This window comes from Dipodomys spectabilis, unplaced genomic scaffold (assembly GCF_019054845.1).
Source record: "Dipodomys spectabilis isolate Male_0828 unplaced genomic scaffold, ASM1905484v1 ptg000174l, whole genome shotgun sequence".
NCBI lineage: Eukaryota > Metazoa > Chordata > Mammalia > Rodentia > Heteromyidae > Dipodomys > Dipodomys spectabilis.
Genome location: NW_024870851.1, coordinates 5,442,753 through 5,458,381, shown reverse-complemented (window position 1 = coordinate 5,458,381; position 15,629 = coordinate 5,442,753). Strand labels below are relative to the sequence as shown.

Here is a 15,629-nt window from a genome sequence, read left to right as displayed (position 1 = left end):
TGTTCTTGTTTAGACTTTTCTTAGACCAATCAAATGAAGCTGAAGATCTGATCTGCTCAGTTTACCAAGATTTGTCTTAATACCACATTAATGATTAACTAGAAAATCTTAAAATACCATTTGCTGAATCATTCCATTGAAACATATTGATATTCCCAAATACCAAGTCATCACAGTGAAGGACATTCATGGTCATTAACAACAGCCTGCAAGAGGCTGAGACTGGCAAGAACTAGAATCTACATATTATAATATGTAAATGCATTATGTTTATATTAAAAGTATGTAAAATACTTTGAACATCTATGTATGTGCATATGTATGTATCTGTCTGTCTATCTATCTACCAATCCATCTATCTGCTACAAAAACTACAAAGAAAGACTAGAAAGTCATTCTCAAATTCTAAGAATATAAATAGTACAGACAACATTCCTTAACCACATGCAATAAAATTTGAAACAAACACAGAAAAGAGAAAGTTCCTACTATCTGGGTAGGAAAAATCAAAACTATCTTCATTATTTTTTAACTGTATTTTTGGTCTTTTTTTTTTAATCCTGGGTTTGAACCCAGGACATTGCACTTGCTGGGCAAGCGCTTTGCCATCAAGCTACATCTCAGCCCCAAAATTATCTTTAACAACTCAGGTTAAAGAGAAAATCTCAGTAAAAGAATAGATAGAAAGTAGCAATTATTAAATTGTGATTTACCAGAATAAACTGTGCATATAAAAATTAATAGTAAATAGTTAAAGCAGGGATTAGAGGCAAATTCATAGCTCCCAAATACTTGTATTACTATTCAAGAAAGAATGAAAAGAAACAAAATTAGGTTTCCAACCCAAGAAATTGCAGTTTTTTTAAAAAAATCAAGCAACATAGGATTTAATAAGATGGATGTGGAAATTAATGAAGCAAACTATAGAAAAAGTAGTGGTAATAACAATGTATAAATTGTGAGCCTTTGGATAAAAGTAGTAAAGTAGACTAATTGGTAACTTCAATCAAGTAACCACAGACGGAGGAAAAGAAAAGAACGGTGGGAGACGGCTTTCTTCAATTCCTTGCAAATAAACTTGGACATCTTAGTGAAAGGGATCCTTTCTATAGTGACATACAATTTGGGGGCAATAAGGATGTTTGCAATAGGACTGCAGGATCATCTACCCGTCATTCACAACTGAGAAGAAGCTATAGAGATGTCAGGGTTCCCTTGGGGCTGGTTTCAGACCTTCAGTACAGAGAACTGTGCCTTCCCATAATGTCTCCGGTGGCTTGATACTAACTGGAGTTTTCCTTTGTTTGCTTGTTTTTAAGTCTTCATTTGAATGCAATACCATTGGTAGCCTCCTGGTCTGTTTCAATTTGCCCATCTACTGACATCTTGTGGTCCTGTTAAAAGTGTTAGTCAACTTTTCTGTGACTGTGGCAAAATACCTGACATAAGTAATTAAAGGGAAGAAGACTTTCTTCTGAAACTCATGGTTTCAGTCCATCATAGCAGGAGGGAGGGATAGTACAGAGGGGCCCACATCATAGCAGCCAGGAAGCCAGGGGCAGGGGTTGGAGGGGGCCAGGGCAAGATATCGCTTCATTGACATGTTCTCAGAAACCTACTTCCTCCAGCTAGGCCCTGCCTCCTAAATTTTCCAGAACTTCCCAAAATAGCTCCACTAGCTGAGGACCTAGCCTTTAACACAGGAGCCTATATGGAACATTTCATATTCAAAATATAATAAGTAATCAAATCATACCGCAATGATCTAGCACTGCTCCTGCTCCTGCTCACCTACTCTCTACCCCTGCCTCAGGAGGAGAAAACAGATTGGTTCTTGAAAAGGCATCTGTGCCATAAATACAAATTCACTCATCTGTATGTCTCCACCATTTTGCTGTCCAGGTTGCTAGGCAACCAGGTAGAAAAATGGCCGAAGCCCTAGTAAAGCGAAGAGACATGCTTTGTAAAGTCAGAAAAAATAAAGGTGGATTCTTTCCGTTAGAACCCCTTTACAAACTGCCAGGCGGTGGGGTATAATCTGTGCAGTAGAAATTATTGCAACTGACTGTGTGGCTGGTGAAAAGCATTGGCCCAGGGGAGTCATGACCCAAACCACCCCTGTGTGTGAAGGGTACTTCCCTGGTGTCTTTTGCCCTTGAAACAGAACAAATGCTCAGTGGTTCCAGCTAGGGCAGTGTTTCAGCTTGTGTCTGTGTAATTCCATTCTTGTGGTTAGCACAGTCTCTATAAAGCCCAATCTTCCTTAAGAACTGCTGCTATGCCTCCCCTGGCACTTCATCCCTCTACCTGGTTCATATGGAGCCTGCCTGTCTGGGCTTCTGTGGGCACTGGTATGTGTCTTGTGCTCCAAGGAACTACACAGCCTTCCTACCTGGTGTGTGTGCCAGGGTCTGCTCGTGGTGACAGGTGTTGATGCTCAGCTGCTAATTTGCCCCATTAGAGACAATGTGGTAGGATCTGATGGTACAATCTGTTCATCTGAGGTCTGCCCTGATTTTTCCTGTCTAGAATAGATTGCTAACTTTATAGAAACAATAAAAAAGGGTGGGAGGGGAAAGGCCCTTTAAATGGTTTTTCTGGGGAGAAAAATCTATAAGTCAATTGCTTTTTTTTGTCTCTTATAAATTTATTAAAAGTGATATAATTAGGGGCATGGCTTTGCCTTAGAGGACACATGGTGCTTGGTGAACTGTGACATTGGTCTGATGGTGGTGAAATGATCCATTTGGTTTTACCAGCTGTGACTTTGGAGGGAGCTGAATGACAGAAAACACATAAAACTCAACAGATGAAAACATTCTGGTCTCCCAGTCCTCATCCTGATCACTCTGCATCTCACACAAAGCATTCTTGGGATTTGCTGGGTAATTCCTTGGTGAGCCAAGCAGTGCTAAGCTTAGGTCAGTAGGATGCCAGAAGGCCAAATGGCTCTCACGCTCCATTCATATTCCCTATTAGTGTGACATAAATGGCTCTGGCAGAATTTAGAGATGTTATGGTGTCTCCTTCACCAAGAAGAATTCCCATATGGGAGAGCAGATTGGTGCAGTGATAGCCAGTGTGGAGTTGGAGTTGGGTTGCCTATGTTTGAAGCCTGGTCACACCACCTCCAACTTCTGGAGTTTTCTAAGGCTTGGTTTACTCAGCTATACAACAAGGGTGTGAACACCTGCCTCGTAGGGGGATGCCAGGGTTCAGTGAGTAGATTCTTAGTTCGAGGATTACACTGAGTAAGCTCCCGACAAATGGTAGCTATTTGTCATTATTATCATTCAGACCCCAGGCACAATACTAAACTCTGCAGGAAAATGATTCAGCTTACAGGGAAGCCTTGGGTTCCTGACTAGCCTAAGAAAGTAGGGGGTCATTGATGGACCCCTGTAGCCTCCTCCCTGTCAGCCTAATACTCATGACTAGATGGTGCAAAATGGGGGTGGATGAGAGTAAAAGAAATTCCCTTTTATGGCCATGATCCTGACCCAAGAAATCTGAACCACAATGTCTCTCACTGATTCTTTCCTATGCTGGGAGAAATCTTAGAGGCAGAGAGACAGGAAAGAGTAAGAAGGGTGCTACTTCATCAGACTCTGGCTTTCTTCAGTCCCACAAGGCTGACCTACAGGTCAAGGACCCACAGAGAGGCAGGTCTCTGTGTGGTTCTGACACCTCCCTCATCCCTGTGATAAATCCCCTTTTATTCTAAGTTTTAATTTTTAAAATTGTCTCTAAGTAGTTGTACAAAGGGATTGTGAGTTTTCTTTCTTTTTGGTCCGGTCGTGGGGCCTGAACTCTGGGCCTGGGCACTGTCCCTCAGCTCTTCAGCTCAAGGCTAGCGCTCTACCACTTGAGCCATAGCACCACTTCAGGCTTTTTTCTGCTTATGTGGTTCTGAGGAATCGAACCCAGGGCCTCAGGCATGCAAGGCAAGCACTCTACCACTGAGCCTGAGCCACCTTCCCAGTTTTTGTTCTTTTGGGGGGGGGGGGTCCGGTTGTGGGGCCTGAACTCTGGGCCTGGGCGCTGTCCCTCAGCTCTTCAGCTCAAGGCTAGTGCTCTACCACTTGAGCCACAGAGCCACTTCCAGCTTTTTTTTTCTGGGTATGTGGTGCTGAGGAATCGAAGCCAGGGCCTCATGCATGCAAGGCAAGCGCTCTACCACTGAGCCACCTTCCCAGTTTTTATTCTTGACCATCATTTATCCCTAGAAAAGTTTTTGGCTAACAAAGGTATGCTATGGGATGCATCCTGGAATGATAGAGTTTCAGTATAGATTCCATGCCCCAACCACCACATGTGTAAGTGAGGGAAGACAGTATATGTGATTTCTTTGCTAGCTCAGTGTATTCAGCAACGCTGGACTCCTTTCCCTAATAGCCTGAAGTTATCTATTGTAAGACCAATATTGGAATTTTAAAAAATTTGATATTTTTCCTATTTAACAAAGAGCAGTGTAACCCTCATGGCATCTTTCTGGTCTCTCCGTCTCTCCATTCTCTTCTACACACCTTTAAGCCTATATCTCCTCTTTGCTTTGTCGACATTTCTTCTTTGCTTGTGGCAGGTGCTAAATTTTGTCAGTAGAGGGCGCTGGAGGGCCACTGCCAAAGGAAGGACTCTGGTTCCCAGTGACTTTTTGTTGTCTAGCTGGCATTTGAGTGGCATTTGAGATACTTATGGCATATGGGCCTCAGGTTCTATTAGGCAGGTTCTATTAGCACCCAATGGGGTCCTTTCCCAGTGGGCCTCAAAGGCACCCTGGTGCTTGCTAGCTCTTGTGTTTTACCTCAGGAAACTTTCCACCACCGAGTGCCATTGTCACTTCCTTGGCAGAGAGATCTGGATCAGCTATCAGCCTTGGGTTTGAAGCAGGTGCTTTCTAAAATTTGTTTGTTCTTGGATACTGTGTCTCAGCCAGAGGAAGCAGCTGCTTCCGGAATCTGCTATTCCCATACTTTTTATAGAGCCCTCTCTACTCAGTCTCTAATCCCCATTCCAAGTTAATAATTCTTGGCTGCAGATTCTCTGTATTCAAATGACTGGAGTGGTTTCTGTCTTGTGAGTGGACCCAGACTGACTGGGGCGCCCAGAAGTTTCAAAGTAATTTAGTCAGGTGGTGAATTAGGGAAGGAGGCAGACAGACACAGCCCAGCTTCTTCCTTTCTCCTTGCTGGCTTGGAGTATTGCTTTCAGTATAGCAAGGTGCTCAGCCCTGAGTGAGGATCAGTGGGTGTTTCAGCCCAGCCCTAAGCCTGCTCAGATAAAATGTCTGGAAGAGCCCCTGCTGCAAGGTGAGTTCAAGGTCAGATCCATCAGTAACAAAGATGAGACTAGAAACCCTATCAGCTATTTCATCTTCTTCTTCAAGAACAAGGTAGTAATGGTTGGATTTGATGATGTCATTGAGTTCTTGTTGAGAGGGGAAATTAAGGAACGGAGGCCAGCAAAGGAGTATAAGCTGGTCAGTGAGCCTGCCACACACCAACTGTTCCTCTGTCCTCTCTCTCTGCCCGTGCCCTTGACTTTCCCCTGCCCTCCAGAAGCATGGCTGAACTGCTCCTGCATTTACATAAGGAGAGCTCAGGGCAGGGACAGGTCCCCAATGTGCTTTAGAGAGAATGGGGGAAATGCAATTCATGTTCCTGGGGGACACTCAAAGTGTTGGGGCGGTGGACACACTATTAGTGTGTCGTGACGCCAGGCTACCTTCAGCAGAGGCCTATGGCGGTGATAATACCCAGAAAACAAAACAAAACAAAACAAAACCCCATCGAATCTGGGGATTCTGAGATGGCCTTTCAAGCTGACTCATGCTGAGCTCGAAAGCCAGAGGAATGGAACAGCTCGCCTTTCCTGACTAGACATGGTGAAGAGAAGGTTTATTATGGGCCATGTGACTTAACACAGTAACTTCATGCTTTAATGACTAGAGCCTAACATTGTAGAGGGCATTGTCTGGGGAGAGTATCAGGTAGATTGTTCGCTTATTGGGGTGTAGAACTCGAGGTTGGAAGTCAGGACCTCATGCTTACTCCGTTGGAACACCCTACCACCTGAGCCATGAGCCATTCCTTCAGCCTGGTCTTTTTTTTTTTTTTCCTGGTTAATTGGTCTCACAGACTTTTTCTGCTCTGGCTATCTTTAAACTGAAATACTCTAGATCTCTGTCTCCTGAGTAGCTAGGATTAGAGCCCAATTCGAAATTAAGAATTTGAATCAAAACGGTCAACAAGTTTGGGATTTAAGCACAAATTCTTGTTTTTCTTCTTGTTTCTTTAGTTATGATGGAATAAAGTATTGAAGTTATTCATCACAAAACCTCTGCTTCTTTAGGCAGTGGTGATCTAAGGCTGAGATGTGACTTAGGTACCTTTTGTCTTTGTTTTCTTCCAGAAACTTCCCCATCTAGCATTCCCTATGCCAACTTCCTGTCCTGCCTTTCCCTACTTCAAAGAATTGACTCTGATTGGAATTTAGCATGTAGTCTCTGTATCTTTTCCACCTGGCCCATCTTCCGCCTTTAATGAGGGTGCTGTATGTAGCCTTGTGAGACCAATTCTATATCATTTTCATATCATCTATTTTCTAATTTTAGCTACTTCTTTGATTTCTTCTCAAGTACAGCCACCGATGCACCTGGTGGCAGATTGTTGTCACAGGCTGAAGGGCTCAAAGCTTGACACTGCCAGAGTCAGAGGTCAGAGGTCACAGTGTGTTCTATGGCTTGTGGCCCAAGCATCACCATTAGCAGTCCCCTCCCCATCCCCACAGTGCCTTTACTGGTCATTTCCTCCTTGGCTCTTATATCTGTGTCCCCTCCTCCCTGGAAGTGCTTCCTGAGCCCCCATGCTCTCTGGGGATTGAAGTCACGTGGTGGGATCTGCAGTGCTCACCAGCAAGAATGGTTGGTTGGCACCAGAGAAGAGTTAGGAATTTTGTATTTCGAGCAGTGTGTATAAGCCATGTCAACCTTCTTTCTCATAGTGAGAATAACTATCCTCCAACAGAAAAATGGCAAAATAACCTACAGCCTGCCCATGTTATGGAATGTCGCTTAGGTATGGAAGAGAACAATATATTTTTTTGGGTTGGGGGTCTGGTCATGGGGCCTGAACTCTGGGCCTGAGCACTGTCCCTCAGCTCTTCAGCTCAAGGCTAGCGCTCTACCACTTGAGCCACAGCGCCTACCTCCGGCTTTTTTCTTTTTGCTTATGTGGTGCTGAGGAATCGAACCCAGGGCCTCAGGCATGCAAGGCAAGCGCTCTACCACTGAGCCATCTTCCTAGCCCTAGGAAGAGAACAATCTTTAAGCTGAATGGAAAAAGTAGATACTGAGACACTAATGTGAAGCATATAATGTCATTTTACTGTTCTTAACTACAAATACATTATAAAATCTATATTGTATGAATTATATCTCACAGCATAGAAAAGCAACACTGTATATAATATGTATTATGTGATATATAGCATGATATTTAGCATCTATCATGCCATATATTATATAGTACATTATTATGTTATCTATAATATGTCACACATTATATTATATAATGCTTTATATAAAATTTAATGTATTGATCATTCAATATATCAAGAATTTAGCACATAAAATATTATATATATATATATATCTTTATTTTTATTTTATTTTATTTATTTTTTGTCAGTCATGGGGCTTGAACTCTGGACCTGGGTGCTGTCCCTTGGCTCTTCAGCTCAAGGCTAGCACTCTACCACTCGAGCCACAGCGCCACTTCCATGTGTGTGTGTGTGTATATATATATGTATATATATATACACATATTAACAGCAAATGTAACCAATGCATATGGAAGTCTGAAAGAACCCAGCCATAGTGTTATGGGGTGGAGCCTGAGATTAGGTGTTAGGGTGATGGTAAAGCTTTTACTTTCTGTGTGTCTATAGTGAGAATTTTTTTTTTAACCTTGAACTGAAGTCACGTGTTATAAATAATGAACGTAAATATTTTGAAAGAATTGGCTTTGAGCATGTAAGATGCAGCTTAGGGAGAAAAGCCACTTTGCTGGGCGCGCCCGTGCGGGAAGGGCCAAGGCACGTGCCTCTTTGTTCAACTTCATTAATGACATCCACTAATTGCAGTCAGAATGGCAGCTCTGTGGTGTAGTTAATACTCTCCCCACAGTTAATGACACTCACGTGTCTTGCTTTATTGCTTTTATGAGTAAATAAGTAGAACTCTTTCTGAACACATTGCGAAGTGTTTAGTGTTAGCTGTTACTGGAGATTGTACGTCAGCCTTTATATCTTCCATTCTTATTCCCCTCAGCACTCGGGCCCTCTTCCCTCTTCCCTGTACTACCTACTCTATGTGTGTCCCTACTCAACCCCACTTCAGGACCTGCCTTAAAATTCCCAACTTCCGGGAAGCCCTCTTTAAGAACCAGGCCTTTCCATCTTACTTTGCTGAGTGTTTGGGGGCCCGAAGACTTCATTTTGTATCTTCTTGAGGTATTGCTTGCTAATTGGTTTCTGTCATTTTTTGCATGAATGTTCTTTTCATTCTTCTTCCAGAGCCACAGGCTCTTGGTGAGATAAATACAGCAAACTGTGAAATGTATGGACTTGGGAGAAATAAATACCTTAATTTAAAACCTGATTCTTTCACATTTTGCCGGATAGTGTTGAGAAAACAAAAAAATTTTTTTGAGACAAAGTCTCATTATGTAAACCAGGGTAGGCTTGAACTTGAGATCCTCTTGCCTCAGTCTTTCATGTGTTGGGATTATAGGCAGGTACCATCATGCCCAGCTAAAAATTGCTTCTTTGAAGATGCATTTTTTCCCTGCCAATGAAAGTTCCTATTTCGTAGGACTGAGGTGATGTTCATGTGGCTTATCTGTGAAACTCTTGGCTGGAACTCTGCCATAGTAAGCACTCAATAAGACAGTTATTGTACTGATTTTATTCAGTCCAACTCACCACTCATGTATATACAATGTCCCAACAGCAGGTAATATTTATAATCAGACTTAAATAATTTACTTAATTTGGTTGAATATATTCAGGGAGTTGTGGACATTTGGGTTTCAAAAGTTGAGGAGTAGGTTGGGGTATTGGCTCAGTGGTAAAAACTTGCCTAGCACCCAAGAAGACCTGGGTTCAATCCGCAACACACACACACACACACACACACACACACACACACACACACACACACACACACACACACACACACACACACACAGAGTCAAGGGATGAGGGTTATGGTGTCAAATCCAACTTAATTCACATCCCCTGAGACCTGGCATGATGCCAGTCTGAGCTTGAACAAAACCACAAGGCCCTATCTGAAAAACAACAACACTAAAAGAAAAAGAGCTACAACCCCCCACCCCCACCCCGTTCAAGTGGTAGAGTATTTGGCTAACAAATGTGAGGGCCTTGATTCAGTCCTTAAAACTGCATCCCACCAGGATGCTGGTGGCTCATGCCCGTAATCCAAGCTACTCAGAAGTCAGACATGAGGATCAAGGTTCCAAGAAGGAAAGTCTGTGAGACTCTTATCTCCAATTAACCACCCAAAAAGCTGAAGTGGAGCTATGGCTCAAATGGTAGAGAGCTAGCCTTGAGTGAAAAGAAAATAAAAAGCCTCTCTTCTGCCTCTTGTGTCTGTTGGCCTCCTCCCTTCACTTTAGAAGACTCGTGGATAGCCTCTCCTTTCCAGATCTCTAGCAGTGTCTCTGCTGTCTGTAGGGTGGTTGTGGACAGTGTCTGAGGACTGGAATGTAAGTGTCTTTGAAGGAGCCATTATTCCACATTCTCTAGGGAGACATGGAGTTAAAAGAGAAGATAGAATCAGATTTCTGACTTGGACAAGCAAGTGAAATGCAGTTCTAAGGAAGGAAATCAAGTTTAGGTGTGAATCTGGTGACTTTAAAGTGTCCCAGGGAGCCGCCTAATCAAATAAGTTGTTAGATGACCCAGTCAAAAGGCAGAACAGAAACCAAGGTGGAAGATAGAGATGAGGAAGCTGTAACCTGTGTGAACCTGCAGTGAAGGCCTGGAGGAGGGGGTTGGGCATTGGGAGAGAATAGGGCTAAGAGCAGGGTCATGGTGCTGATTTTGAGAAAGAACCTGGCTAGCAATCAGGACAAAGCCTCCTCCCATAGAGGGCCTTGCACAGTCCTGTACCTGGGCCCCTAGACATCACACCACCATGGCCTTGAGCAGTGGCACATGCATGTGAGACCCCTGGGCATCACAGCATGGACCACCACTCCTGGATGACTTGCACATGAACAGCAGACTGATTGGACCTCAGAGATGTGCTCTGGGGCAGGTATCCAATCAGAGGGGCTAGTGGATGTAGAGAAAGCTCGTGCTGGGACCTTTTGTGTGAGGACTGAGTTTGAGATGCACATGTAAGAACTGAGTCCAGGCAGGTGAAGGGCAGTGGTTTTCCTGAGTGTTGACCTGCATGTAGCATTGCTTGGGTGTGGTCAGGAGCTTGACAAGACAGATGCTGGGTAAACATACCCCAGCCCTTTCTGCCACACACCAGGACACACACACCACAGCTCTGTGCACATGGCACCTCTTCCATCACTCTGAGTACACACAGCTGGACTTCTTTAAAAAACAAAACAACAAAAAAGACCTCCTTTCCTCCAGCCTGCAGCTGGAGGGCAGACGAGATAGAAAGACCCACTGCTTTTTGGAATTCTCTCTGAATAGGAAGAGAACTTTTGTCTACACTGCCAGTTCAATAGACCACTCAGAGTCTTCAGATCCACACTGGTTTGAGTTATATCCAGATGAGACTCCTTCACACGATGTCTGTTTGTTGAACTAAGCTAAGATGGACTCCAGGAAAGTCTGGACATCTGTGAGCTCTGTGAATCCAAGCCAAGCTTCAGGGAAGATGTGTCCTTGCACGGACTGCAGGAGAGCCCCTGAGGGTGGCTGGGGTGAGTGGTGACCCTCTGCTCCCCAGGCCAGTCCTAGAGCTTGCCCTGGCCAGCATTGCCTGCTGGGACAGGGGTTTAGGGCAGGAAGGCCCATGCTCTCCACTCCATGGTGGACATTCACCAAGTGCTTATCTAGTCATGACAGAGGTCCCTCTGTGCTTGGCTTGAGAGAGCAAAACAGCCTGAGCCATGAGACTCTGCTTCTCAAGAGAGTGGGGAGACAGACATGTTCTGAGTCGTGCAGGACTCAGAGAGCAGACCAGTGTGGGGACCCTGAATGCTGTTGGGATCAGATCTCCTTAGTTGTCTGCAGGAACTGTAGGAACAGTTCCTAGGCCCTGAGTTCAAGTGCCAGGACTGGCAAAGCAAAACCAAACAAAAAAGCCAAGAAGGCAAGAGCAAATACAGGCCCTGCTCAGAGCTGCAATGTCTAGGAAAATCTACTCAAAGAGACACAGCACTGAGGTCCACAGAAGAAAGCTAGGAGGGCCTGTCGTGAGCAGCCGCAGCTGCTGGTGGCAGAGGCTCATGAGAACCCCGCGGCCCAGCTGGTTCTGAAACTGATATTCTGGGATCAGCGTGAGGTGGTGTGAGGAAGGCAGAGGTAGCCTCGTCCTCCACTGCTGCACTTTCCAGCTGGGTACGCAGAGGATTTTGTTGTTGTTTGTTTTTGTTCAGGGGCTTGAGCTCAGGGCCTGGGTGCTGTGCCTTAGTTTTTTCTACTCAAGGCTGGTGCACTACCACTTAGGACACAGACCCACTTTCATTTTTTTTTTTTGCTGGTTAGTTGGAGATAAGGGTCTCACAGATTGTCCTGCTCTGGCTGGCTTCAAACCTTGATCCTCAGGTCTCAGCCTCCTGAGTAGCTAGAATTGCAGATACCAGTGAGATACCAGTGCCCAGCCAACCTTGGGGATCTGAGGATGACTAAATTGGTATGCAAAGCAAGAGGGCCATGTTCTTCTCTTACCATTCTTCTTCCTACCTTGTCTTTCCCTCCTGTCTTTTTTCTTTTCTTTTCTTTTTTTGTCGGTTGTGGGGCCTGAACTCTGAGCTGGGCGCTGTCCTTCAGCTCTTCAGCTCAAGGCTAGCGCCCTACCACTTAAGCCTCAATGCCACTTCTGGCTTTTTTCTGCTTATGTGGTGCTGAGGAATCGAACCCAGGGCCTCATGCATGCGAGGCAAGCACTCTACCACTGAGCCACCTTCCCAGCCCCCTCTTCTGTCTTTTCTTCAGACCTCAGTGAATTATATAGAATGTAACTTCTGAATTATCCAAGCTTGCCAAATGCTATGTCCCAAGCCCAAAATGATTTCTTTCCTTTTTCTCCTCTAACTTGATAATTTCAACCTAATTTGAGGGCAAACTTAAGTCAACGTCTTCTGAAGTCTCCGGGAAGCTCCCACTCGTAGGCAGCCTTTACCTGTGTTCCCGTATCTTGGTGCTTATTCTCTTATATCACTTATCAAATTGTTCCGGTCATGTGGTAGGGTGATAATACACAATATTACTTGACTCAGGATTAGGCTCCACTGCATATAAATGTGGCTTACAGGAGATAGAGACTCATTTCTATCTCCTGTTAAGGAAGACTAGAAAGGGGAAATCTAGAGCAGGTGGGCAGCTTTGCAATGTCGTCATGAAGCTCGGTTTCCTATCTATCTGCTCTGCCATATCCAGTTACTAGTTTTCATTTTTTTAAAAGTTTGTCTCATATCATCAACTACTTGCCTATGCTTCACCCCTTGCATCCATGCTCCAGAAGACAAGAAGGAGGCAGAAGATAGTTTATCTTTTGTGTTTAAAATAGACTTTCTGAGAATACCATACAGCAATTTTACTTAAATAATCATTAACCTGAATTCAATCATCTAGTGGCAAGAAACACAGAAAACTGTAGTCTTTTAATTGTGTTAGCAATGTGTTAAAACTTTTATCATTAGAAATGAGAAGAAAATAGATATTGAGGGCAAATTGCAATCATATTATTTGGCACATATTTTACTCCTGGTAGTTTTTGATGCTTTCAATTCTCTGCCTGTTGAAGCTGAGCAATCCATGCCCTTAGGAAACAATTACAATGTAGGTGAAAACACAAATCACACGGAAGGTTCAAGTTCTCATTGAAACTTAGGTGTGCAGAAATGTTCCTTCATTTTCGCAACCTGACCTGTCCACCTGTCCCTATTTTCATAAATGACTTGGAGAAAAATCTTAAAGGTAATGTAGACACTTCTGCTTTATGATGGAATCTTGAGGTAATTCAGATAAATCCAGGGCTCATCCGTCCCCCTCTTCTTGTCTTCCCTCAGGAGTGGCCGCTTTGCTCATTCCCTTAACCTCTAAGAAGGAGGCACAGGCTGACATCTCCATCCTCCTCTCCCCACCCCCACCCCCACCCTAGGACCTGTTAGATCTGGGACACTGATTTACTGCTTAGATTTCTCCCCTACAGATTGCAAGCAGTTGGCACACAGGAAATGGTTAAAATGTGACAGATGCATCGATGAGTGTCTTAGATGCACCACATAATTAATTCAAATGGTACCATAATGATCTGAAAATCCTGTGCAATTAAAAGTCTATTTCTCCAAAGCCTCGCAGAGCATTTATGGCTTTCTTACAACCCTCGGGCTCAGCTACGTGGCTGTGTACTTCCCCTCCTCCACTAGAGCATGGACTCCTGAAGGAGGAGCTCCTGACTCTCAGGGTGCTGAAAATGGGAGCAGGGACCCCTTCAGTGACCACAGGAGTGTTGAGCTGGCTCTTACCACTAACAATTCACTAACTTACCACTATTAGTGGCTCTTTTTTTTTTTTAAGGTTTTATTTACATAGTTCCATGGAATCAGACCCAGGGCCTTATGCATGCTAGGCAAACACCCTACCACTGAGCTACATTCCTAGCCCCTATTAGTGGCTCTTACTACTAACCAATGACTCTCACTTGAGAGGAAATAGAATAAATTTCTACCTTCTATTTTGGAGGGTAACTTGCTGAAGTTTTCTTTCTTTATATATATATGTATATATATATACATATATGTATATATATGTATATATACATATATATAATTTATTTTTTATTTTTATTTATTTATTTTTTTGTCGGTCATGGGGCTTGAACTCTGGGCCTCAGTGCTGTCCCTCAGCCCTTCAGCTCAAGGCGAGCGCTCTACCACTTGAGCTACAGCGCCACTTCCGGTTTTCTGGTGGTTTATTGGAGATAAGAGTCTCACAGTCTTTCCTGCCCGGGCTGGCTTTGAACTGAGATCCTCAGATCTCAGCCTCCTGAGTAGCTAGGATTACAGGTGTGAGCCACCAGTGCCCGACTATTTTTTATTTTTATTGTTTGTGAGAGTCCTGGGGCTTGAACTCAGGGCCTGGGAGCTGTCCTTGAGCTTTTTGTGCTCCAGGCCAGCACTCTACCACTTGAGCAACAGCTCCAATTCTGGCTTTTTGCAGGGGGTGGGGGGAGGGTGTGCTAGTTACTTGGAGATATGAGTCTCACAGGCTTTTCTGCTCAGGTTGGCTGTGAATTGTGGTCTTTCAGATCTCAGCCCACTGGAGAGAGCCATTTTATATTTTAAGAAAAAAAGAGATGCTTTTGTTTTTCAGAAATCCTCCACCTACGTTACTGCATCCGGACAAATGGTGCAAAGAATTCAATGACTTCATCTCACAGTGAGTATGTCCGCCCCTGAAAAACCCAGCCCGGCTGAGACAAGTCAGGGAGAAGTCAGGGCTGTGGCATCTACTTGACTGTACACACAGGGTTCCTTCTAGACAATGAGAGAGGAGAAATGCATCCCCTTCGACTGGGTGCTCACGAGTCTCCTGCTCATGCGGGACACGTTTCTCTGTTGTGGGCTAGATATTGCCAACCTGAGTTTAGGGAGAGAGGAAGATCACACCTGAAACTGTCAGCAGAGAGAAGCCGACCCTAACAGCCTCCATCCACAAGGGGTCGCTGCGCGGGGCTTGGGCTCTGCTGGAGGATCTGGGGGTGGAAATGGCCCTAGATCTCAAGAGGACAAATTAGGACCAAAGAAGTCTCAGGCCTGGGCCTCCGAGACACCAGAGCTCAATGTGAGGAAGAGCAAGATGAAAACCCAGCTGGTGGCCGAGCCCCCTGGTGGCAGACATGCCTGCAAGGCAACACTTGTGTGTCTAAGACAGTAGATCCAACAGCAACACAGTACTGGGGGCCTGCACACGGCCCCCCGCTGCAGAAGATCCTCTCTGAGGGAGGGGCCGAGAGCCCCCAGGCTGGGGCCCGGGGAACTGTGGGAAGTGGGAAGAGGCGTCCCCTGTGCCTACTATAGCAGAGGGTTCAGAGGTCATGGGAAGAGAGAACTGATTCATGAAGTAGAGAAGAGGTCAGCACGTATTTTTTCTCTCTTATGCCTGTGAACGATCTTCAACAGAAACTGATGGTCAGAGCTGAGCTCTTGTAGCTCACATCTGTAATCCTAGGTACTCAGGAGGCTTGTGGTTTGAAGCCAGAGTGAGTAGGGAAAGGCTTTGAGATTCTTATCTCCAATTAGCCACCAAAAAGCAGGAAGTGGAGCTGTGTCCCAAGTGGTAGAGCACCATCTTGGAGCAAAGAAATGCAGGAGCAGCACCCAGGCCCTGAGTTCAAACCCCAGGACTAGCAC

General features: G+C 44.7%; 1 protein-coding gene across 2 annotated transcripts in view; it reads left to right on the top strand.

Moving 5' to 3' along the window:
* The window catches only part of Myo3b (myosin IIIB), a 370,163-nt gene that overhangs the window by 93,461 nt on the left and 261,073 nt on the right, over window positions 1–15,629 (top strand). For both annotated transcript variants that reach the window (XM_042694123.1, XM_042694122.1), the window contains exon 7: window positions 14,590–14,655. In XM_042694123.1, coding sequence (XP_042550057.1) covers window positions 14,590–14,655 — 66 coding nt within the window. The remainder of the gene's footprint in view (window positions 1–14,589; window positions 14,656–15,629) is intronic.